Genomic DNA, 25,819 nt, shown 5'->3' on the forward strand with positions numbered 1-25,819 from the left:
CTGGCTGACTTAGTTAAAAGCAGCTCTCCCCACCTGCAGCAACATGGATGGACCTCGAGGCTGTCCTACTGAGTGACGTCAGCCAGAGAAAGACAAACGTCGTATGACATTGCTTACATGCAGAAACTAAAAAAAATGGTACAAATGAACTTACAAAACAGAAAGAGTCACAGATGTTAAAAACTGATGGTTACCTGGGGGGGAGAAGGGGGACGGATAAATTGGGCCATTAGGATTGACATATACACACTACTATATATTATTATTTACTATATATAAAGCAGGTAACTAATGAGGACCCGCTCCACGGCTCAGGGAGCACTACTCAACACTCTGAAATGACCTACAGGGAAAACCATCTACAAGAGTGGGTGTCTGTGTGTGAAAGGCTGATTCGCTTTGCTCACAGCAGATACTGACACACAGCGTAAATCAGCTCTCCCTACCCCTCCCTCTACAACATGCTCACACACCTTACTCAGTCTCTTCAACTCACACCTCTGACAAAGCAGAGGGGCTGTTCCACAAAGTGTAAGTTGCTGCTGCCTTCTTTGATATATGTGAGATTTCTCCCCCCCGAAATGATACAAAACTAATGTTCTGAAGTTCATTTATTGATTCCATAACTAGTACTGGAGCATGTTACCGAGTTCATCAAAATCTTAGCAAATTGCCATGCGTTCTGATGAGTGTGGATTAATCTGTTTGAAAATGCTCACTTTTATGTTTACAACAGGAAGACAAATGTGTGTTTGTCCTTCTGAGTGAAATAACTGCACAGTCCTTTCCACTTCAGCTCGTAATTGGCCCAACTGTTATCTGATCAGGAAACATCACTTCAACAAAGCATTTACCAGCACTGCTGACGTTTTAGATCCGTACCTGCTGTAACATGGGAACACCACCGACAGGTGCTCAATAATGCTATTGAACGGCTTCTTCGGGGACTGGCTTGAACGGGTGGCATGCTCTGGAGCAGCAGGTAACTTCTGATCAGCCACCGGGCATGGTTCTGGCCCAGCTGCCTGGCCAGCGCCCTCACGCCCTGGCAGCTGGGTGGCCTTCTGGTCGCAGGAGGGCGACCCCACTGGGGTGTCAGCAGCAGAGCCCAGACTTGACTCCTCGGGAGCTGCTGTCTGGTCTCTGGTCCCATGACTTGTAGAAGTGGAGGGACCTTGACCATCCTGGCCTAAAGACTCAGGAAGTAATTTAGGATGAATCTGAGAGGAACACACCACAAAAGCTGATCACTAAGAGTTAGATCCATGGACAAAGACTAACAATTAAGCACAACTATAATGAATCCTGCTGGCTCAAGTGCACAGAACTTGAACTGTAACAAATTAAATATTACTGTCCTTAAAAGTCACTGGTAACTGTCTCTCTCAAAACCAGCTGTTCAGGGCTTCACACTGCCGGGCTCTGCCCGAAGCTCTGCAGTCCACGCTGAAGGGCTAAGGCTCCTCATGGTGTCAGAGCCCCAGTCTGCACCCCAGGCTACACCCTCTCATGCCTCCGTGACTGAGCGCTTGTTGCGAATAATGCCCCCTTTTTAAACGATTCCAGTCTAGAATACCTTCCCGAAATCCTAACCTCCTAACAGGCAGCTCCCCCGGGTGATTCCAAGGGTACTTAACTCTGTGTCTGCAAACGCAGCCGCCGGGCAGGCATCCTCACTTGCTCTTCCTCTGGCGCCGCCTGACACAAACCTGAATTTGTGGTCCACTCCCCAACACACTCACGCTGAGGCCTGACTGCACGGGCAGCACCGCTTGCAGCTGACCACCTGAGCACTGGAAACCGCTCCCCTCCCTCCAGCCCGCGGCCTCCCTCACCGGGCCCGGCGGGGACAGCGAGCTGCACCCGATTCGCTGCACATCTCTCACCCAGGCCCCTCTCCCACCAGGCCTCCACACTGCAGTCAGGCTGACATCATTTCCTAACTGGAAACCTATACTGGCTGCTCAGGGACCTGAGGGGAAGTCCACACTGCGGAGACACCTAACGGAATAAGGCTCCCTTTGTTCTGGCCGGGGGATAGGGTATCACAAGCTTTTCCCTACAGTCCCCTTTGTCCTAGTGAACTTTCACCGCTGTGAAAGGTGTTCTTTTTCTAGCCTCCAGATACGTTGTTTCCTCCATCTGAACGTTTTGACCCTGAAACATCACACCACACAGCCCTCCTCATACACACACACACACACACACACACACACACTCTCACTCACTCACTCACTCACACCACACAGCCCTCCTCATACACACACACACACACACACACTCTCACTCACTCACTCACTCACTCCTGCCTGGTGAACTCCTATTTCAGATCTCTGACTCACTGAGACCTCCAGCAAGGGAGCTTCTGTCGAGACCGAGGCCTTGGGGTTGAGTTAGTTCCCCCCGATTTCTGCTGCCATGGAGTTCTATGCTCTTGGAGCACTTTGCTTATAATCATGGGCTTGAAGTTGCTCCCAAACCCATGTGCATTCTGAGGGCACAGACTGCGTCTAATCCTGATCACCACTAAACACCCGATGCACGACCAGCAGAGAAGTGACACAAGGTAAACCGTTTCTAGGTTCTTATTATTCAAGCCCCTGGCACACTGAGAGTTCCAAGGTTTTCAAAGTTTAGAGTTCTTCTGAGTCTTTATAAAATCACATAAACTAGAATTAAACATTAACAGTAAAACATTCTACTGAGATCTAATGCTTTTCCCCCTCTGTATCTGCTGTAAGAACTTGAAAACACTGGTGCTCAATAGAATATTTTACTCAGTTCAAGAATATTCTACTCAGTTCAAGGTGGCTAACCTTTTTAACGTTTTAAATCTTTTAATTTTTTGCAGATGAATCCACAGTAAATTTGAATATTAAGAGTGCATAGTATTGAGAAGAAAAACATTTTCAAGATCAGCTTCTGACTGCAGCTCCAGAGCCTACTACCTTAGTTGAGGCTGAATGCATAGACAGAAGGGTCACGGGGTGAGGGGTGAACGAGGGCCACTCTGATGAGGCCTTCACCTAGTACCTGATGAAAACAGTAAGGTAATTATTAATCCAGCTCACGCCTACTCCCAAAATAGTAACAAACTACTTTTGGCCAGTTAAGAAAGAAATTGTGCCTCACTCCTTTTTGGTTCTGTTTCCTTCAAAAAGGAAAAAAAGAGATGTAACAGACTCACTGTGTTACAGGCAGGAAACGAAAGCTCAGAAATCTGCACTTTCGGAAGTTCACTGAGCTGAGAACCATTTTTAATTGCCTGAATTTGTTCTTCAAACTGAGACTGTAGGTAGAAAGGAAAATGTTAAGTTTTTCTAACAAATTCCAAGGAAAACCACAACTGTCCATTAATGCTATTTTCCCCCTTACTATACATACATAACAAATGCTCAACCATTTCCCAAGAAACGTAACTGAGATGCAAGGTTACTTCTTGCAAGGAAAGAAGTTCAAAATAACTAGAACTACTAATTCTAATTAACTCTAGTATTAATCTAATTATTAATTAGAATGCTCTAACCCTTATCAAACTTAACTTTGCTATCTTATCAATCAAGGACTGAGTTTAAGACAGTTAAGAAGATATTTCTTTCATGAAAAATTCTTAATTACAACAAAAAAATGTAGTCTTTAACAGCCCTAAATAGAAAGTTTTAGTATGACACTACGTGTTTTAGAATAACCATCAGACAGATTTTGACAGAACGATAAAATACCATATAACTTACCTTTGCTTTCTCAATTTCTTCTCTAACATCAGAAAGAAATGATTCCCATGAATGTATGTCCGAGTCCATGTCAGGATACGCTGCCGAATCACTGAGAGAGGAGAAAAACATAAAACTGCTGATGTCCACTTGAAAACTTTTAAAAATTGAAAGCACTAAAGTACAAATGAAAATAAACATTTAAAGATAATGCAAGAAATATAATCATGCACACACACAAAAAAAGACGATTTTTAAAGAACTGAGTATCTTACAAAGTCACTACACTTTAGGAAATATTATCGACTGATCTAACCCAAAGCCCAAAACTGATGGACAGAGAGCACATATTCTCCTTAACTTCTCTCCTCAAATTTGAAGATTAGACAACTTGTCAGTTGACATCTTCATATTTAACATCAAAGGCTATCTTTGCATTGAAAAACAAACCAAAAGTTGGCAGCCTGGATACATTCCAATAAAACCTTCATCCCTACTTCACTGTAAAACAAAGGGTGTGGTCTAACAGGCTACATTAAACTTCTCAGCACCTCATGAATCTGGTCTACTGAAAGTGACAGAGAAGCTTTCTACTCCAAATTGAGAATATCAACACCACCACCAATCCATCTTAAAGAAAAACCAGAATGCTGCTTTCATGGCTTTCCTCTTTTGCCACCCTTTGCTGGAATGAGCAGAGTTAGCATAGATTCGCTAAGAAAGACTACCTGTGTACTACAAGGCTTACTAAGGAGTTAATGCTATTAGATAGTGAGGCCTGAGATATCTCTGTTTCCCAGATGCACCACAATCTGGAGCCCTTGGCGTGTTGCACACTGGCCATTCAACACCACATGGTCTCAACCTCAGCTGTATTAGTCCTGTAATCTAAATCAGTACACCAGTTTATCTTTAATCAGAAAGGTTTTCTGATGTGAAAAAAACTTAAATCTTGAAAAAAAGAAGGAAAAAAAAAAAGAACTGTACATTAAAACTGTTATTCCATGACCCGTAGAATCTCTGGTTCAACACTGAGGGTTTGAAATTTAAATCAAAAAGCACTAGGAATTAAAAAGTTAAAACCTGTGTGTGGAATACGATAAAAGGACCAGATGAAAAGTAATGTGCAAAAATCCATATAGAAAAGTGCTAAATTCTAGACTGAAGGAGACTCTCTGGATTCCCACGGTAAACCTTATTCCAAAACAAAAGCAAAACAAACAAAAACAGGTAAAGATTATGGAGGGTTGAAAAAATGACCATATGTAAATATCTTTGAAAGAAACCTTCCCACACTCTACCGGTAAGACTGTTAAGTAACTATTCTTATGGAAGGCAACTGCTGAAAAGCCTAAAAAATGTGATCTTCATTCCAGGAATTTATTCATTGTGTGTAAATTATTGACTAATAATTTAGCTGTAAGGATATCTGCCACAGTGCAGCTTTTAATAGCAAAATGTGCAAACAACCAAGCTCTCCCACTACAGTGGTATTTAAAAAACCATGACACAGTTGTACACTGGACGACTACTCAACCTTCTAAACTGAGGCTGGAGCAACATGAGCACTGATATAAAGGAAGTTTCCTATGTACTACTTGGGCTTCCCTTTTAGCTCAGTCAGTAAGGAATCTGCCTGCAATGCAGGAGACCTAGGTTCAATTCCTGGGTCGGGAAGATCCCCTGGAGAAGGAAATGGCAACTCACTCCAGTATTCTTGCCGGGAGAATCCCTTGGACAGAGCAGCCTGGCAGGTTTCCAGACTATGGGGTCACAGAGTGTCAGACATGACTTAGTGACTAAACCACCACCATGTATGACTTAGTGAAAAACTGTATGTAAATTTTCTTTTTTTCCCAAAACCTTAATGGATTTACCCAAAACTAAATTAACTAGTTATAACTCAATTTAGAATTAGGATAATTTATCATTTTGTTGATATGCTTTGATTTTCCCATGACTGAACATGCATTAATTATAATAACTATTAAAAATAAAGTCCCTTGGACTGTAAGGAGATCCAACCAGTGCACCCTAAAGGAAATCAGTCCTGAATATTCACTGGAAGGACTGATATTGAAGCTGAAACTCCAATACTTTGGCCACCTGATGTGAAGAACTAACTCATCTGAAAAGACCCTGATGCTGGGAAAGACTGAAGGGAGGAGGAAAAGGAGACGGCAAAGGATTAGCTGGTTGGATAGCATCACCCACTCAATGGACATGAGTTTGAGGAGACTCCGGGAGTTGGTGATGGACAGGGAGGCCTGGCGTGGTGCAGTTCATGGGGTCACAAAGAGTTGGACACGACTGAGCGACTGAAGTGAACTGAATATAATTTTTCCTCAAATCAGCTCTAATCTTTATTTCCTCAATGACAATTATGGAAAGACACCTATGACACCACAGTACCTGCTCATTAGCTTCAGGTTCTTGAGAAACCCTTCAGCTTGTGACTCCACAGTCTGTAACTTACACAATTCCATGTCCCTCCAGCTTTCAAGCACAGATACCTACCATTAGATAAGAGAATGTAAGCATTTTAAAACTAAAACTATTTTCAAGCTGTGAAAACAAACATTCTAAATCCCTTTCAAGTTTCTCCTTAAATGACATGTGATCAGAAGAGTGACCAGAATTTAATTATCATTTCTCTCAAGTGAATCTGAACTAAAACTTTTCAGACTTCTCTGGTGGTCCACTGGTCAATGCTGGGGACACAGGTTTGATCCGTGGGTTTTGTGAAGGTTCCACATGCCTTGGGGCAACTGGGCCTGTGCCCCACAACTGCTGAGCCTGTGTGCTGCAGCTCCTGAAACCCAAACTTGCAAAGCCTGTGTTCCCCAACAAGAGACACCCCTGCTTGCTGCAACTAGAGAAAGCCCACATGCAGCAAGTAAGACTCAGCACAGCCCCAAATTAATTAATTAAAAAAAACTTCAGGATTTGAAAATAGAATAATAAAGTAATAGTAAAATTATATTCCTAGAGTGATACTTTCTTAGATATGAAACTTTCCACAAGGCTTACTGCTCAAGCCATATAGGAGCACAGAGCTAGGTTACCTGAAAGTATTACCTGGTGTGCATAATCTAAGGTCCTGACCATGGCAAGCAGACGGCCAGGACCCTGCCGAACAGCGTCAAGGCCGCACCTATGGAATTGACAGGCCTGGGAAGCAGAGTCATGGTTGCCGAGTGGGAGTCTGGGACCAGCACATAACAGGGTGCTACTGCACAGCTCAGGTTAAGTTATGATCAGCACGGCTAAGTGTTGAGAACATTAGAGTCTGGCTCCCCACATGAGCCACTGGCCATCTGTGTGAAAGTCACTGCATAAATGCAGACTGGCCTTGCTTTAACTCAGGTGTCAGTAATCTTGCCAGGGCCCACTAGGCAAAACTGCTTGCTAAATGGTAGAAAATGGGAACTGAATGACTTGGGGACAGAGATGCAGGAAAAGGGTCCATAAAGCAGAAGTAAACACTGGGACTCTTTTCCTTCCTTCCTTTAGAAAAGCAGCTGCATGGCTGACATTTCTTTTAAAGACCCATGTTTACAGACTGCATAAGCTAAGCTCTTCCTTATGCTTCTAAAATAATTGTAGACACATTTACTAATAAATAACATTTACGTTGCAAATTAGAAAAACAAAGGCAACCATGTTTCAGGAATTCAATAGAATACAGCCAGAGATAATTATTTTTGTCTCAGTAGTTTTTCAAATTGTATACTGACTTTAGTATATATTCTTCCAGAGGGAGGAAAGAGATTATATATTCTTAGTAAGTATATTATTTCCAAGTTCCTTTTCCAGCACTGGCAAATAGGTTTTATGGTTGACTACTTCATGGTACATCACTTGATTAAATATGATGAAGCCATTGAAAGTACAGAGCACTGAAAATGACTGAATTGTGTTAAATAAGGAAAGCTGGTCACAAAACCTGGTGTACACTCTATCGTAAGATAAGCATAAAGCTAAAAAATTTAAAAGTTACAGGCAAGGAGGGAGTGGTTGTCTCAGGGAGGCAGGATTATGATTGAAAGGACACCCCTCAGCCTCCACACTTCCCAGCAATGTTGTCCTGCCTCGTGTAATTAAATGCAGAGTAAACAATGACACCCTGCCGTATCCGTCAGTCACCAAGTACCCTGGACTCACCTCTGCATCCACAGCTCTTTGAAGACTCTCTTCATAATGCTCTTTCCCTTTCTTTATACTCTCTTCTATTTTCATTTTCTCATTTGTAAATGTATCACTGCAAATATTAAAGAAAACAAAAAAACTTACTGGAAAAAAACACAACCAGTGAGCTCACAAAAGGTGAAGTCACGTTAGCTCTGAAGTCACACCACAAACAGATAACAGAACATCTTCCAGAGAAACTTCTTGCCCAACATTTGGCTATTTAATACAAGACTCATATGTGCTCTCTGCAAATGATCAAAGGAAGATGAGAAATTAAAAGTAAGCTATTTGGTGGGAATGCTGAGAAATGGGTCCCCCATTTTTATGAAGTTAGGTGAAGTTTAATCTGATTATGTTAATAAATTTTACATACTGGCTTCCAGTATGTAGAAACATTATTTGCAGTAATAAAGATTAAAAGGAAAACTTTTTATAGGTTCATAACAAACATTCTTTAATAATTCTTTAATTGTAGAGCAATGAACTACCATATAATAGTTGAGACTGTTATTTCAAGCAACACAAGTTTTTAAAATACATTTTTAGTTTCAGGTTAATTCAAAGGAAGAGTAATGAACAATGCTAAATTCAGGACTTTTTATACTGACAATGTGAAAATAAAGTAGAAAACATCATAAAATAAAAATACTTAAAGAATAGATTTATTTAAATATTAATATAAATAAAACAAGTTTTTAAAAAGAAACATTTAAAAGCAACATATAAGCAAAAATATATTTGGATGTCTAAATGTATTTAGACTGTGCCTCTGATATTAAGAATATAGAAAGATGTAAAAATAAATTTAAGCTTAATTTGCCTGATTTCAAGGGACTGATCCAGAAGTAATTCAAATGCCTTTTCCTTTCCATCGTTTTCCTGGGTATACCTACAAAAGCATAATCACCAAGTTTCAATCAATTTTCAAAGATTTTTAAAAACACAATCTCACACAGTAAATTCTACATCCATGTAAACATTTCTTGATTTCTTTACATCTCGTTTCTAGTATCTTCTAAATAGGCAAAGAATTTGGGTCCTTCTCCTTTTTGAAAAATTTCACTTCTACACCTAGGGGGCAGATCGCCTTTTCGTCATTCTACGTCGTGTGTCTGTAGCACAGACCCTGTCTTATTCCTCTGTCAGGAGCAGTTCCATCCAGGTGGTTCAACATAAGACAGAGGAATAAGGTGTTGGGTCATCATCAGTGTAATACAGGTTCTCACTCAAAATGAAAACAGCCTTCTATTTTTTAAGACAGAACCTAAAGTCCAATTACACACACACACACACATATGCATGCACGCAGTAGGATAATTCTTCAAAACAAAGTGTGTAAATTTTTGAGTCTTAATAAGTAATGCCCTGTACCAAGAGGGTTCTGCCTCTTTCATGCTCTCCTCCACAACTTTTTAGTCATCTCTACTGGCTGAAAACCAGTTTCCACAAACTACCAATTTAAATGCCATTTCACTTCTTTTGTAAAACAGTTCCTCTAAGTTTTCAATACTGGGTAGCTTTTCATGGAATTTCTGCCTTCCTTCAACAATTATCTCTGACTTGTATCGCTGTAGCAACCATGAGCTCCTCGTGACCATTCATTTCTTAATGAATATTAACTGTGATCTAAAGCGTAGAAAAATCAATGAAATAACCTCATACACCTTTGTGGTTCTCTAAGAGACCCAAAAAGTTTTAAGATCTAAATATTAAAATTTAGCTTTTTTTGGAAAGTGCAAAAAGCATAAAGAAGCCTATAGCCTATCTTTAAACTGCAACAGAAAAAGGCAAAGAAATACACTAATGAAGTGAAAAGACAATAAAAAGATTATTCCTCAGCACAAATGATTTTTATGACAGCACAGAAAAAATTTTTCTTATCAACAGTCTCAGTCTCATTTACTTTGTCTAGTTTGATAGTATATCTGAACTCAACATATGAAAAAATTAAAATATAAATACTCCAGAATTTTTGAGTAAAAATTAAGACTGTACTTGCTCAAACAGTAAGAGGTAAAAAGCTTTTTACATTTCCATAAATATGTTCTTCTAATGAAACTACTTTGAGCAAAATCAAAACTACATGACATATGCAGTATTTTCCATTTCATCATGCTTTATACATGACTACCTAAAAACTGTCCAAAGGTAAGGTTAGCAATACTCATAATGAAATTCATCTGATCACAGGGCACAGCAAGTGGACAAAACATAAATGCCCTGAACAGTGAGTGTGGGCAGTGCAGCCCCCAGAGAACCACGCCTCCCCTTACTCATGCCCTTCAATCTGGACCAGGCCTGCAACTTGCCCGAAACAACAAAATGTGGCAGAAGTGATACTGAAGGTTCCAGGCCTAAAGCTTCAGAGGGCCTGGCAGCTTCCACCTGTGTACTCGTGGAAGCTCTTAGCCACCACACAGGAGGTATGGCTACTGTGCTGGAGATAAAAATCACATGAAGAAGTCCCGTGGAGAGGAAGAAGCCCTGAAACTGCAGAGAGAGAAAGAGGCCAAAATGTTTCAGCCAACTTCCAGCTAAACGCAGCCACAGGGGGAACCAATGAAAAGACCAGCAGAAGGGTGGCCCAGCCAAGACAGCCCAGAATGCAAGATCCGGATCAAGTAAAAATTAATTTAGGCCAACAAGCTTCAGGTATTCTGTTCAACAGTAGGTAGCAATTAAGCTGAGGAGTCATACGATTATTTAGGGAAACAAGGGTTAGCAATAGATAGCAGAGAATCTTAAAACAAACCTAGCCCATCTGACAACTGCCTGAATGTATTAATATTACTGAATCCTTTGTATTATAGGACCAAATTTTACTAATTTAAAGATTCAGGGTGGAAGTAATAAATAAAATGATCACCACAGAATCTTGGTGCTAGAAAGAACTGTAGATCTAGACAACTCCCCTCATTTTACTACAAAGAAAAGGGGTCAAAGATAGTGTTCAGAGAAAGAGGTGGTGTTCAGAAGTTCTACTTTTATTTATGTATAAATATGAGAGGTTTAGAAAAAGCTGTAGGTGAGATAATTCTCAACAGGATGTTCTTCAGAATGAAATGAGAAGTGTCTAAAATTTTCACTTTATTTGATAGTCTGAAACTGAATACCAAAAAGGATAAAATAACCCAAAATATACCCAAATTAAAAATAAATGAAAATCATTGTCTTTTAAGTGTTACTTACATTTCTCTGGCATTTAACACCTTTCTCATTTTCTTCTTCAGTGTCTTTAGTCTTTCTTGGATTTCTTTTTTCTCCTGTTCCCATTTTTTAATTTCCTTGTTCAAATCTTCAAGGAACCAATCTAGCTCTGTCTTTGAGATCTAAAAACATTTTAGAAAGTATCTAAATAAATGGGAAGATTTACTTTTTTTTCTTTTTAAAGAGCCCGAGAGACTAGTGTTGCGGTGGTGAACTAGCTTAACCAATGACTACAGTTCCTCGGAACACACACTCAGGAGCTGGCTGTATGAGCTACCCCAGCCGAGCCTGGGACATGAAGTCACACAACACACAGCCTCAGCCCTCAAACGAGGATGGGCAGAGACATGGCAGATGCTCTGGTACTCGGGAAGGGACTCTCCAAACTAGTGCCATTTGATCTCTGTCTTCAGAGATGGGGCTATCACACGGAGAATGAATTCCAAGTACTGGGCATGGAGAGGCAGAAGGTTAGAAGAGAAAGGCATATCTGTATGGAATAGTACAAGGTGGATGTTAGGACCTCAGGCGCCTGGGGCACCTTGGGGTAAAATGATCACGGGCCTTGTGAGCAACGCTGAGGAGTGTGGACCTCATCCTGCAGACAACAGGAAGCCTTCAGCAGGGTTGAGAGATGATGAGATTCTTATTTCAGAAAAATAACTGAAAGACCTAGAGGTAGATCAGGGATAAGAGGGTACATGAAGGTTAGACCAGAACAGCAGCTTTCTCATTTTCTTGACTTTCTCTGATACTTTCTTACTGTGATCCACAACAGCAGACACATTTTAATCATGATCCCCAGCATTATATACATACATGTATGCATCTACACACACAGAGAGCTAAAAACACTGCCTTACTTTTTGAGATGTTTTCCTATATTTCTATTCTATTATTAATAACAATTTTAGTCAGCATCATTAAACTGACTTCACAGCCCATTAGGAATTATAACCTTTAATGTCAAATACTCTATATTAGAAGAAGATAAACTCTTCACTGCAGTAGCCCAGGTGAGAGACAATGAGGATGACAGAGGTAACTAAAGGGATGATAAAAAGAAAGAAAGAACACTTTAGAAGACTAGGATGGATAAGAAGACCGTGTGTCCATGTGGGTATGTGATGTAAAGCGGAAGGTGACAGAATCTCTACCCTGGATGAATAACTAAATAAAATTCTATTAACAAAACAGGAGACTATGGAAGATATACAGGAGAGAAATCAACCTAGATATGTGTTTTTAAATAAATTTGAGTAAACAATAAAATATATATTAAGAACTCAGTAATTCTGAACCTGCAATCATTTTGATGGGACAGAGAAGTTTATAGGTGTCTGACAAAGACTATACATCCAAGGAATAAAATACTAAATTGAAATAACAACCACCTTTCAACACAACCACAGAGAAAGGAGTAACGTATTTCTTTTTTTTTTGTATTTCTAACTCTTGTTGATTTACACATCTGCCAACAGGCTCCTCTAGCACAGGTTAGCACACCGAAGTCAGGTGTGTTTTGCTTCCCAAACAACCTTTCCCAACACGGGAAACTCCCACCTATTAACATACTACAATTTCAAAGTCCATTCACCAGTTCATTGGCTGTAACTTGGAATGCACTTTCCCCATAGAAAGTTATAATAGAAACATCAGTTAAACAGCCAACATTTCTCTTCCAAGAAGCTCTCAGTTCCATTTGTAAGCCGAACAAAATGAGGTCTACAGTGTTAAAGAGGGCACATTCCCAGACCATGAGTCTATTAAACTGAGGAAGAAATAAATCTCCACCGGGGTGCTGAGGCAGAGCACGCGATGCTGGAGAGACAAAGAGGAAAGCGAAGGCTACCCTCTGAGACAGGTTTGGAGAGATTCATGTCCACCTTCACAGCCTCCCGCCTTCCTTCTGGCACTCAGTTCTACCCACCAGGGGCCCTTCCTTCCTCACCACCCTCGAGTTTGGACTCCTGACTTAAGCACCCCCCAGTCGAGGGCCTGCCAGACACCCAGGCACACTTCCACGTCTCTCCTCTCCTTCCTTTTCAATCTCTCACCCTGAGTGCGCCTGATGGCAGCAATGTGCTACAAAGACCCACTTCGACTCGCCTGGAAGTAGTCACACTTCACTCTTTAGCTTAAGTGATTCTCTAATCTACACGGGGTCGGCGTGCATGTTTTATTTGGCAAGCCCAATACTTGTTTGCTTTTTAAAATATAAATGTCTTATCTCTGCTTGGTGATAAAGGCCATGGGGCTGAGATACTTGTTAGAATTTCAGGCCATGTGACAAAGTGAAATGAAACGCTGTATCTTGAGGCTCTGGGTGGCTAGGTACACCATCACCTGAGACATAGCCTTCTCTGTCAGCTACCTTAAGTAAGGGCTGCCTTTTGAAACTTCTTCTGAACCTACGAATTCTCTATAAGTTTTATGCCAGTTTTTCGAAGGGTCATCTCTTCAATGTTAGCAGACAGGCTGTACACATGCCTGTAAATGCCAGTCATTTATAAATAAAATATACTCTGGACTACTATTTCTAACAATTACTGTGTGAGTCAGAATGGAACAATATTTACAAGAAACAAAAAAGAAGTTTAAACTTTAATATTTTCTAGTTTGAAATTCTACTAGTATCAACGATTGCTTAATGGTATCTCAATTTCATTTTTGCTTTAGGGAGCCTTTCATGTCCCACCTCTGACCAGGTTCCCTATAATCTGACCTTCCTGCTTAGGCTTAGAATGTGGCCAGGTCACTGAGGACAAGGGTTCAGCTACAGAAACTCAGGGTCTCCTCCTTCAGAGAGGACAGGGTACCCTGGAGCCAAGCTACACAGATTCCCTGGGAAATAACAGCTTCTAGTCAAAACGGGAACCAACTTAGAACATTCCACCCTCATCAGCTTTAGACACTTTAGGGTTTTGGATGTTCCTGGCAGGTAGATTCAACATCGCAAATGTACCTCTGACCAGCCCAGGTCCTTCATGAATTTCAAGTCCTGCCTCAGGAGTAGGTTGGACTTCAGCGGCCTTGAGATGTGCAGGCCAACTGTCCTTAGGCAAAAGAGGTTCAACAGTTCGGTGACATTTCCTCCAGCCTGGGGACAGTTCAACTCACACTTTCCTTGCTGCAATCTTGCTGATCTTGAATTTGCTGAGTCACTACTGTGACGGAGGTGACCACCATGCCTACCTGGCCTCATGAAGAGGGTGCGACATAAAAGTCCTGGGAGATCAGCACAGAGCCTGGCACTTAAGGAGCATCCAATATAAACATCTGTCAAATGAAAGAATGAGTGCTACCCTCCACTACATACTAGCAGTAAATAAAGCAACAGTCATCACAGAACATACAGGCCTGACGACCTTTCCCTAGGCTGCTGAAATATGGAGACACAATTCACTAAACTCAGTTCTTTAGGGGCCCAAGTACACACTGTTGGGGAGCACTGGCAGAGCTCCTAGTCTGCACACTCAGATCCAAGGATGGCCAAGAAACAGTCCTCAGTCTCAGGGGGATCATAGATCGGTGGGGGAAATATGCATAAAAGATAATTACTATACCATACACAAAAAATTAACTCAAAGTGGATCAGAGGCCTAAGTGGAGGAGCTAAAACTATAAAACTCTATAGCTCATAGGAGTAAATATTGCTGACCTTGGGTTTGACAGCTATGACATCAAAAGGATAAGAAACAAAAGAAAAATGAGAGAAACTCGAACTACAGTGAAAACTTAGAACTTGTGTGTTGCAAATGGTGACATCAAGAAAGTGAAAAGACAGTGCACAGAATGGGGCACAGGAGAAATAAATCTGCAAATATGGAAAGATGAGAGAAAATATTTCTAAATCATATATAAGAAATTTGTACCTAGAATACATATATATATAAGTGTGTGTGTGTATATATAGACTCTTAATTCAATATAAAAAAACAAAAAATCCAATTAATAAGTGGGCAAAGGATTAAAACACATTTCTCGCACTTTCCAAATATATAAAAAGAGACATAAAACACATATAAGATGCTCAAAACCATTAGCCTTTGGGGAAACACAAATCAAAACTACAATGAGAAACCACTTTACACCCATTAGACGAGCTAAAATAAAAAAGATGGATGATAGAAAGTGTTAATGAGAACAGAGAAAGATTGGATCCCTCACACACCTGGTGGGAATATAAAATGGTGCAGCTGTTTTAGAATAGTCTGGTAGTTTCTCAAACTCTTAAATATGGAGTTAACAGATTACCTAGCATTTCCACTCCTAGGTATACATCCAAAAGAAATGAAAACATGTGTCCACACAAAAACTTGTACTCAAGATATTCATGTTATTTGTAACAGCCAAAAAATGAAAAGAATTCAAATGTTCATTTACAGATGAATGGGTTAATAAAATGTGATACAGCATATGATGGAATATTATTCAGCAGTAAAAAGGAATGAAGCACTGATCCATGTTACATGGACCATTGTACTTGGGTAGACCTTGAAAACGTTAAGCTAAGTGAAAGAAGGTGCTCACAAAAGACCATGTATAATATGCCATTTATATAAAACACCCAGAATAGGCAAATCCACAGAGTCAATTAGTGGTTGCCAAGGGCTGAGGGAGGGAGGAGAACAGGGAGTGACTGGCAGTGATTAGACTTATTTTGGGGTGATAAAAACGTTCTAAATGTGGATTACAGAGATGGCTACACAACTCTGTGCTTATACTGGACACACTGACTACATAGTATAAACAGGTGAATTTTATGGCATGTGAACTACATCTCAATAATGATGTTAACAAAATGATAATTACGGTCTAATACAGTGAGGTGGTCATTATCACTACTGCATTAACAAACGCCTCTAACCAAGGCTGAGGTTCTGTCAGTGACTGCTTCCTCCACAAAGTGATGCCTGAGTTGGGCCCAAAGATAAGGGGTGAGCCAGGCACAGGGATGGAGAAGGCCCTTGAGGCAGAAGGACCAGTGCTGGGAAGAGGTTTAGAAGTGAAGAAACCACACCACAAGCTCCACTACCCTTTAAGGGTAGAGGACGATGCAGAGAGCCAGCAGAGAAGAAGGCTGGAGATGGAGCAGGCACCAACCACAGGGAGGTTTCAAGCCCGAGGTGACTGCTGAGTTTTCACGCATTACCGGCACTGACCTGCTGTGGCAGAGGGATGGCACACACAGCCCATCCTGCACCCTCCCCACATCTACAGCCTCTGTCGGGGGACCCTGGAGTTCCCTCCACTCAGGAGGCGAGCCTTTCCCCACCCCTTGAACCTCGGCTGGCTATGGGACTTGCTTTGTCTGGTGGGTTATCAGCAGGGCTGGTTCTTCCTTGCCCTTGAACTCACGCTGGAAGATGAAAGACACACGGGACAGATGGAGCTGCCCCTGCTGAGGCCACTGTAGATCGGTCTATAGCCAGATGACCCCAATATGTGAGCAAGCACAGCCAAGAACAGCAGAGCCCTAGCTGATCCAAAGGTGAGGCCGTCCAGCCAAGCTCAATCAGGATTGGCTAACCTGCAGACGCACATGTGATATTTATTGTTATATGTCACTGAGGTTTTTACTTAGCATTACTATGGCATCAGTTAACTGATACACTGCTCACGAAGTGCTGGGAAATGTTTCTCAACTGGTTGTGGAACAGACCTTCTCTTAATGGATCTGGAGCCTGACATTCACCACCTGTTCTGCTTACTGCTGGTGCAACTTGGAGCAAGACACCTTAGTGAGTCCAGCCCCCACTTCCTCATCAGCAAAATGGAGACAATGCTACATACCGGAACACTAGTGCACTAAAGTGCTTTCAGATTTAATAAAATAATATAGCTAAAACCTTTATGACTGAGTACAGCACATAACCCGAGCTCCATAAATGTTAGATTAGAAAAAAGCTGAACTTGGCAAGGACTGTGACTGAATAGGACCACACCTCTCTGCAAATGTGGGCTGAGGAAGTTTTGGTAGGCAGGAACCCAAGATTCTGTTCAAACAGCACAAAGTTTCAGATTCTACTCCATCAATTCGTCTGGGCCAAAATTATTTTGACTGTTTTAAGAGTCAATGCTAACTAAATACCCATCTTAGCTATAAGCAAATCTCATTAAAGCACCTTAAGAACATATGACCTTCAAAAGATGGGGAGTGACTGCCTAATGGGAATACAGCTTCTTTTTGGACTGATGAAAACAACTCTGGCATTAGATGGTGGTGGTGATTATATGACATGGTGAATATATTGAAAACAACTGAACTGTATACTTTATATAAAGGTTAAATGTGAACTTTACCTTAATAAAACAAAAAAGATGGCTTCTCTGGTGGTCCAGTGGTTAAGAATCGCCTTGCAATGCAGGGGACACTGGTTTGACCCCTGGTCCAGGAAGACCTGACATACCTTGAGGCAACTAGGTCTGTGTGCCACAAATAATGAGCCTGTGCTCTGGTGCTCAGGAACCACAACTACTGGAGCCCTTGCTCCGCAACAAGAGAAGCCACTATGATGAGAAGCCCACGTACCACAACTAGAAAGTAGTCCCCGTTTGCTGGAACTAAAGAAAGCCCGTGCAGCAATGAAGACCCAGTATAGTAAAAATAAATAAATAAAGAATTTTTAAGAGAGAGAGAACATACGCCCCTGAGCAATACGGCAACCAGTTATGACCTATCAGTTCTAAGTTCAGTTCATTTTAGTCATTCAGTCGTATCTGACTCTTTGCGACCCCATGGACTGCAGCACCCAGGCCTCCCTGTTCCTTAGGTTGTATAATATATACCTAAGGAACTCAGGTGAACAATTTATCCTGAAAGCAAACAGGTACACATTTTGCATGGAAAGTCCAATAACCTAACAGGTCTGCAATTTGAGGGACAAAATAATGGCCCTTCTTAAAAAATGGACTGACTACTCTTAAGCACAATCCCATGGAACTAGGTCCAGAGTCTCAGCAAAGTTAAGAAGCAGGGTAAGAGCCCAAGCCCACTGGTCAAAGTCGCTGCTCGCTCACAGCCCTCCTCCCTGGGTGCTCATTTACTGTACATTTCTTGGTCCCATGTACAAAGCGGTCTTGATGAACTGCACAAACACAGTGCAGTCAAACCAGGAGCTTATAAAGCTGGACAAGCCTCTACCAGAAAGAAAGGAGCCTCACTCACCAGAAAGTGAAATGTGAAAGTGAAAGTCACTCAGTCGTGTCCATCTCTTTGCAACCCCATGGACTCTATAGTCCGTGGAATTCTCCAGGCCAAAATACTGGAGTGGGTAGCCTTTCCCGTCTCCAGGGGATCTTCCCAACTCAGGGACTGAACCCAGGTCTCCCTGCCCTGGCAGTTGAGCCACAAGGGAAGTCCAAGAATACTGGAGTGGGTAGCCTATCCCTTCTCCAGCGGATCTTCCCGACCCAGGGTCTCCTGCATTGCAGGCAGATTCTTTACCAAGTGAGCTATCAGGGAAGCCCTCACTCACCAGATGATCACCTCAAATCAAGTGGTTGTGTCTGCATCTGTCTGCATCACTTAACTGGGTGGACACAGGCATTCTCATACAGGTTTATTAAAACTGAATTTTCCTGACACAATACGAAGTTCACAAAAATGTTTTGTTTTGTTAAGCCCCCCAAGTAGCTTATCCAAATTAGTGTTCTATGAGTCTCTGTGAAAGGGTTTATTTTTGTCCATTTTCCCCTCTTCTTAATCAGGAAGATTTCATTCAACTGGGCAACTGAGCAGAAAGGCTGGTTCCTTCTAATTTTTCAAATCTCCCCAGTTTCATCCCAAGTGAAAACATGGACTAAGGAGTGTTATAACAGTCACCTCTACAAACCAACCCTTTTCTTCTGGGTATACTCAACAAATGTTTATTATTGATTAAGGTCCCACAGCTAATTTTGTTCTATTTAAATGTGACCTCAGTTAATGACTCAGACTTCTGGCACAAATTCTTCCTTTCTTAAACGGACTAACAGACCGTTTTTACCTCTGTACAAAGACTTCAGTTTTTACAACCTAATTAAACAATAGGCAGAAGATCTGAATAGACATTTTTCCAAAGAAAACATTAGGATGGCCAACAGGCACATAAAAAGATGCTCAATATTACTCTTCATGAGAGAAACGCAAATCAAAACCACAATGAGGACTTCCCTGGTGGTACAGTGGATGAGAATCCACCTGCTAATGCAGGGGACGTGGGTTCAGTTTCTGGTCCAGGACGATTCCACGTGCCGCAGAGCGACTAAGCTGGTGCACCACAACGCCTACGCCTAGAGCCAGTGCGCTGCAGCGAGAGGCCACACAGCGAGAAGCCAGCACGCCACAGCACAGAGGGGCCCCTGCTCTCCACATCCAGAGCGAGCCCACGTGCGGCAAGGAAGACCTAGTGTGGCCAAAAGTAAATAAAATAAGTCTGAACATTAAAAAAGAGTAAGAATCTAACCCTATAAAATGGGAGCAATTATTACCCAAACTACAGAACCAAGGCAGAGATGTTAAACAAACACCACACACACCAGTCTGCCCAGGAACAGAACTAGTGTAGAACTAAGCCTGGATCTGAGCCCAGTCAGTCTGTCTCCAGGCCTCACATGTGGAACCTCTAGTGCTACATGACTACTCTCACTATAAAGAATTTAACTTGGAACTTACCAGGCAATAGTTTTAATCAAGGAAACCAAGTTATAGATAAATGAAAATTCAGAATCACAGCCCTTTTCTTACATGACAACTTGTAGAGGTTGTAAAACACTGCAAATAAAAACACTGTCACTCTAACGTCATAAAAAAATGTGAAATAGGCAACAGTGAGAAAGAATCCTTTGTTTAACCAACAATGCAGTAGCTCAGCTAACTGAGGCTACACAAGCACAATTCTCTGAATGATACCATGTGCTATTAAAAAGAGGTTTCAGACAGGATTACCTTATTTTCTTCGATGTTCCTTTTCAACTTTTCTTCCAAGTCCTTGGTTTCTTCTGAGCCCTTGACATTGTTCTGTTCATAATTTTCACATGCTCCCTTAAGTTGCTCTTGTAAAACCCGGTACTCCTTTTCAATCTGTGAAATACCCCCCTACAAATATGATACAAAATTACCTATCAAAAGTAGTTTTAAAAGTCTATTTCTGATCTTGTTCTGAAATGTCTCTTCAGATAAACAAGAGGATATAAGGCAGATGAAAATTTACAAGGAAAATGTCACAATAATTCAAGAATTTAAAACCCCTTACATTGTTTAGCAAAGTCAGCTCTTTTTTTAAAAAGTTATTCATATTACTGGAATTCATAAGGAAACTTTCCAATATGCACCATAATTAGCTCTGAATATTTGTTTTAGAAGGGTTCAGTATTAAATAGTCTGATATGACTGTCATCTTCCACAATTAACATCAAGAACTATCTACTGGCCCTAAGAACCGCAAATATTATGCATGCATTAGATATGAATAGGACATATTAGTTTTGGCCCTACTTTTATAGCATTTCAAATAGACGGTTGCTGATTATTTTTAAAAGATGACTTAAATTATTATCAAGAAATTATTTTCAGTTATGTAACTGTCTCCTGGACAGCTTTAAAAAAAGCAAACAGAAGTCATACTGTACTGTGAAATGCTGGCAAGCAACGAGCAGCATTTATGTATTTGTAAGCCTTTCATCCTGCTGACATGGGCAGCAGTCACACAGTTGTTGTGAATGAAGCACCTGTCAGATGCTGGCAGCTCCTCTCAGCTGCAGCCAACTGCTCTGCCCAGCTACAAGGGCTCCGGCAGCCAGGCTTGGGAATCTAAGCCAGGTGCACACACCTGGCCCCCCTTTCCCATCCCCTGCACCTCTTACAGCATGTTAGCATTTCCCAAGTGTACAAAGGCAGGGAATTGAGGTTCTGAAATTCTATTCATTGTCAGAAAACTGTGAACTATGGCCAAGCTGACCACACACACCAGTCTGCTGTTTTCATCGTCCAGAAAGTTCGGCCCTATGAATACAGTCCATGTTTAAATAATCAGCAGTAAGAATCTGCCTGCCAATGCAGGAGACGCATGTTCAATCCCTGAGTTGGGAAGATCCCATGGAGTAGGAAATGGCACTCCAGTACGCTTGCCTGAGAAATCCCATGGAGAGAGGAGCCATGGGGTTACACGAGAGTCAGACACGACTTGGTGACTCAACAACAAGGCTTATTCTATGATGTTTTATAAGGAATAACTCGTTTCAAAATAGTTCTAAGTTCATTATTCCCATTTAGTTAAAGTAATGAAAATTAAACCTTCTAACAGTTTAATACAGCCCTGACTCACCTGTTGTGACTCAAAAGGACCATATGGTTCAGTATTGACTTCTTGATGTGTCATATTCCAAGACACCTTCAGGGGCAAAACAAGCACATTCAATCTGTCTCAAAGGCTCTAGTAAAATAAATCCATCATTTGATAACATTTTGAAACATGTCCATAATTTTTTCAAGGGTTTTATTTTTTTGTCAGTTTAGATAACATTCTATGCTTTCTACAAATGTTTGTAACAGCAAAGAGTATCGTTTGGAATTGGTAAAAGTGAAAATGATTTTGGTTCATTACTCAACATAATTTTTCAAAGCCTTCTAGCAAGCTTTTAAAAAACTTAATGAGTAGGAGGATAACCAATAAGGGCTTCATGCATTCATGTCTTATTAAGGTTAACTACAGAGAAACCTTATTCTTGAGACTGTTAGGAAGGAACATTTATTCATATCCCTTGTTTCTCTCCATCTGGTTGTGCCCTGTATCTCCCTCACTCCCCCGCTGGTTTGCCAGGAGAAACTGGGCATGTGCAGCCCTGACTCTTTCTTTTCTTTTTTCTCCTTCTCTTGGGAGCTGCCCGTGCAGAGAGCACATTTTTCCTGTTCCTCTTCCTTGCACTGTCTTGGGGGCAAGCACCCAAGTTGAAAGGCCTTCTAGTCCAGCACTGCTGTGAACGATGGGGGAAGCTGCTAAGTCATGGGCTTCAGTCTTGGGACAGACACCCTCTAGAGAAAAGAACCACATCATCCTACTGCACTTTTATTAATTATCAAGGCGGTGCTTTGGCTCCATCTGCTGATTCTACTGCTTTATGTCCCAACTGGGGCAAAACTTGGATAGGACGGAGGGTATTACTTACTACACTCCAAAATTCCTTCTGGCATTACCTGTCATGCCCTAAAAAAGGGTTCATAAAGTCCATTATTTTACAGGATTTTAGTAAATATAAGGGCAATGAAAAATGAAGAGGAAAACTTAACTTTGATATTAAGACGACTTTCTCACTGTGGTCTTACCTGTACAGCAACCACTTGTGTACATGGAATATGTGTTACTTCATCGGTGCTTTCCGGATTTACTTCCCATGTGGCAGAATCTCCACAGCAGTCATCGTTTCTGCTAGCCCCACTCTGGGCTGTATCAGCACTATCCGAGCTGTACTCTGACTTCACCGGTGTTTCCAAAGAGTCCTCAAGGATCTGTGTTTCGGAGGCCATCTGGCTACCAGGGGCATTCTCAGCATTGAAATGATGAGACTCAAAGTGCAGCTCCGTTATGTCACTTGCTACAAAAGACGGCACCACGGGTATTGGTCTCTGCAGGTGATACTCAGCAGGAACGCTGGCCAAAGGGGTGTAAATGCTATACTGGGGCAAAGTCGGTAACACGCTGATGAAGGCTGGTGGTGTCTGGGTGATGTCAAACCCCCGAAAGGGAAGGTATGTACAGTATCCTGTGACCAGCTGGGGTCGAGGCCAATAGGTTGCTTTCACTTCCTCAGGAACTGGTTTGGGAGAATTAGAGGAGACTGGCTTGTGACCAGTCTCCTCAGAAACTGGCCTGGGAGAATCAGAAGACACCCCTTTGGGCTTCTCATCCTCAGAAACTGATCTGGAAGAATTATCGGAAACTGGTTTTGGCTTCCCAGTGTCACGAGCTGACTGGGGAGAACTGGCAGCTGCAGGCTGAGGCCTCACATCCTCAGAAGCTGGTGCTGAAGGTACCTCAGACACTGGTTTAGACATTACATCTGGTTTAAATTCCCTAGCAGTTGGATTCAGTGGTAGTTTAACTCGTAAATACTCTCCTGTTTTTGAAATTTCTTCTACTTTTGTCTTAATGTTTTTCTTCTTTCTCTTTTTCTTGAGCCGTAACGCGACTTTTTTCAACGCAATACAGTTGTCAATCACAACAAAACGAGGACACCCCAGGAGAAACGCTTTCAAACCTCCTGCTTTTTCTAGTATCTGTCGTGTTTCTTCTGGGAAGAACTCATACTCTTCAGAAAACATCTTGTTATTCATGTCCAAGGGACCGTGTTCCTCCAACAACTGAGAGAAATAGCTAGGCAAAAAAATTTACACATGTTATTATAAGGAAGCACTTACACATGGTTTTCTGAAAAAAATATTTCTCAAAAATTTCCCCAAAGCAAAATACTATTTCTAACTGACCTGAACACCTCCTCAACAAACATATTATACTCACATTAAATCTGAGAAAGGCTACCTGTAATCAATGATACTACAAACAAAAGTTAAGTTTACTCCTCAGAAAATAATCCTTTAAAAGATATTTTTTGTAGAGAAAAAAAGACTAAAAAGTTATTTTTTATAAGCTGTGATTAAATAATTACTCAAAATACATACATATATTTTTTTAATACTTGCTTTTGGATTTTAAAAAAAATATTTATTTATTTGGCTACCCTCAGTCTTAGTTGCGGCAAGTGAGATCTTTATTTGTAGCATGTGGATCTAGCTCCCTGACCAGGGATCAAACCCACGCCTCCTGCAATAGAAGTGCAGAGAATCACTGGACTGCCAGGGAAGTCTCTGTAATATGTTTTCATGTATCTGCTGGCCATCTATATGTCTTCTTTGGGAAAATGTTTATTTGAATCTTCTGTCCACTTCTAAACTGAACTTTTTTTTTTGCTACTGAGTTGCCTCAGTTCTTCACACATTTTGGGTATTAGCTCCTTATCAGATATATGATTTGCAAATATGTGTATACATATTTTCATAATTGAATGATGTGTCTTAAACGATCCTTGATGGACTGCCATAGTGCCTGTGCATGTCACTGTCAGCACGGGGCCAAGGGGTAGAAATGGGAAAAATACTTCAGAAAGCATTCCCATCCTAGTGCTGTAGGTGTGCCCCTCTGAAAAACCACTATTTTCTACACGCTCCTGATTCCTTTCTCTTTTTTAAAAGAAGTAAATTAAAGATCAGGATCCAATTTCCTCTTTCTTGGAAGAAAGCATGACAAGTAAGCAAGAACCACATGTTCTTTCTGGTAGGCAAAAACTGACGGGGAGAAAAAACATGATTCTTATTTCACAAAGTTATTTTTATTTGCAACACACTGTGATTCAACCTGTGATCAATTTCACTCTCCTGCTATCTGTAAGCTACATGCTGGGATCACATCTTCTACTTTCTTTTTGAAACCTTCCACCTTAACTGGTTAGTAAATCTTGACTAATTAACACTACTAAAGAACTGTTAAGAAAAACTAAATACAGAACACCATATACTACCTGCATTGCAGATACACTATCTGCAACGTATAATACCATATACTATAACAGTATATAATACCATATACTGTCTGAATGCAGAATACCATATACTTCAACTATCTGTATTATAAAACATTAGAAGGAAGGGGGTCACTGAAAACATATCAGTCCAATTCCCTAAAGTGAAATATTTAAGTCAAGAAAGAAAGCAGTTATCACAATATTCTTAACACCATATATATTACGCTTTCTACTCTACATTCTTTTCAGATACAAAAGTTTAGTTTCATTTTTCTTTTACCCATTGGCCAATTAAAATATCATCTTTAAGCCAATCATCATTAATGTTTATTTTTGAAAATTCAAAGAAAGAATTAAGTTCTGAGGTGTGACTTCCTGTAACTTCCCGACTTTCTCCTATTGTAAGATATAAACTCCATTTCAAAATACACAAACAAACAACCTCTTTTTTTCTCATAAAGTTACTTAATTTCTTCCCACTTAAAAAGGTACTGTAGTCTTCAAGAAGCAAACTCCTGAAAACTACAGTTTAGCTTCAGTTTAGATGCTTGAAGCAAAGTCTAGCATGTTTTAAGAAATATTAGTATGGTCTCCTGGAGAAGGAAATGGCTACCCACTCCAGTACTCTTGCCTGGAGAACCCCAGGGACAGATGAGCCTGGCGGGCTATAGTCCATGGGGTCGCAAAAGGTCGGACACAACTGAGTGACTGAACAACAATAACAGTATAGTTTTACAGCTGATTCCAGGTTGTCATCCAGTTCTCTGGGAATATGATTTGTTCAGCACTTCAACTCTGAAGAAAAACTATGAAGAGGGATCCAAGAGCATATAAATAAATTGAAGAGGAATAATGCAACCGAGAAAAATAGAAAAAATAACCAAATTACAGATGAGTGATGGGTTTTCCAGGAATTCACTTATAAATTAATTTTCTATTGCAGATCTCGGCCCCTCATCATCTTTTCCTAAAGAAAGCATCATGTACTACTTATTAATCCCAAGCTTTAAAAAAAAAAAAAAAGGGCAAATGCTTTTTAGATTTTCCTGAACTCTATTACTCTATCCACCCGCCTCAGACTTGACTTTAGTGTTAATTTTTTTCTTCTTCTTCTTTTTTTAAATTTCTTTCTTTGTTTTTTTTGGCCA

The 25,819-nt window shown here is 40.8% G+C and overlaps 1 protein-coding gene across 9 annotated transcripts in view; it reads right to left on the reverse strand.

Annotated features, from left to right (window-relative positions):
• Window positions 1-25,819, reverse strand: part of TTC3 (tetratricopeptide repeat domain 3) — a 124,708-nt gene that overhangs the window by 8,324 nt on the left and 90,565 nt on the right. For 8 of the 9 annotated variants that reach the window (XM_061167333.1, XM_061167332.1, XM_061167334.1 and 5 more), the window contains 10 exons: window positions 22,420-23,467; window positions 21,422-21,487; window positions 20,044-20,193; window positions 11,094-11,233; window positions 8,725-8,793; window positions 7,878-7,974; window positions 6,126-6,226; window positions 3,735-3,825; window positions 3,188-3,289; window positions 883-1,220 (listed from right to left, as the gene is read on the reverse strand). In XM_061167333.1, coding sequence (XP_061023316.1) covers window positions 883-1,220; window positions 3,188-3,289; window positions 3,735-3,825; window positions 6,126-6,226; window positions 7,878-7,974; window positions 8,725-8,793; window positions 11,094-11,233; window positions 20,044-20,193; window positions 21,422-21,487; window positions 22,420-23,467 — 2,202 coding nt within the window. Of the gene's footprint in view, window positions 1-882; window positions 3,034-3,187; window positions 3,290-3,734; window positions 3,826-6,125; window positions 6,227-7,877; window positions 7,975-8,724; window positions 8,794-11,093; window positions 11,234-20,043; window positions 20,194-21,421; window positions 21,488-22,419; window positions 23,468-25,819 lie in introns of those variants that run through there. The other variant, XM_061167336.1, reaches the window with a different exon arrangement.

This window comes from Dama dama, chromosome 19 (assembly GCF_033118175.1).
Source record: "Dama dama isolate Ldn47 chromosome 19, ASM3311817v1, whole genome shotgun sequence".
Taxonomy (NCBI): Eukaryota; Metazoa; Chordata; class Mammalia; order Artiodactyla; family Cervidae; genus Dama; species Dama dama.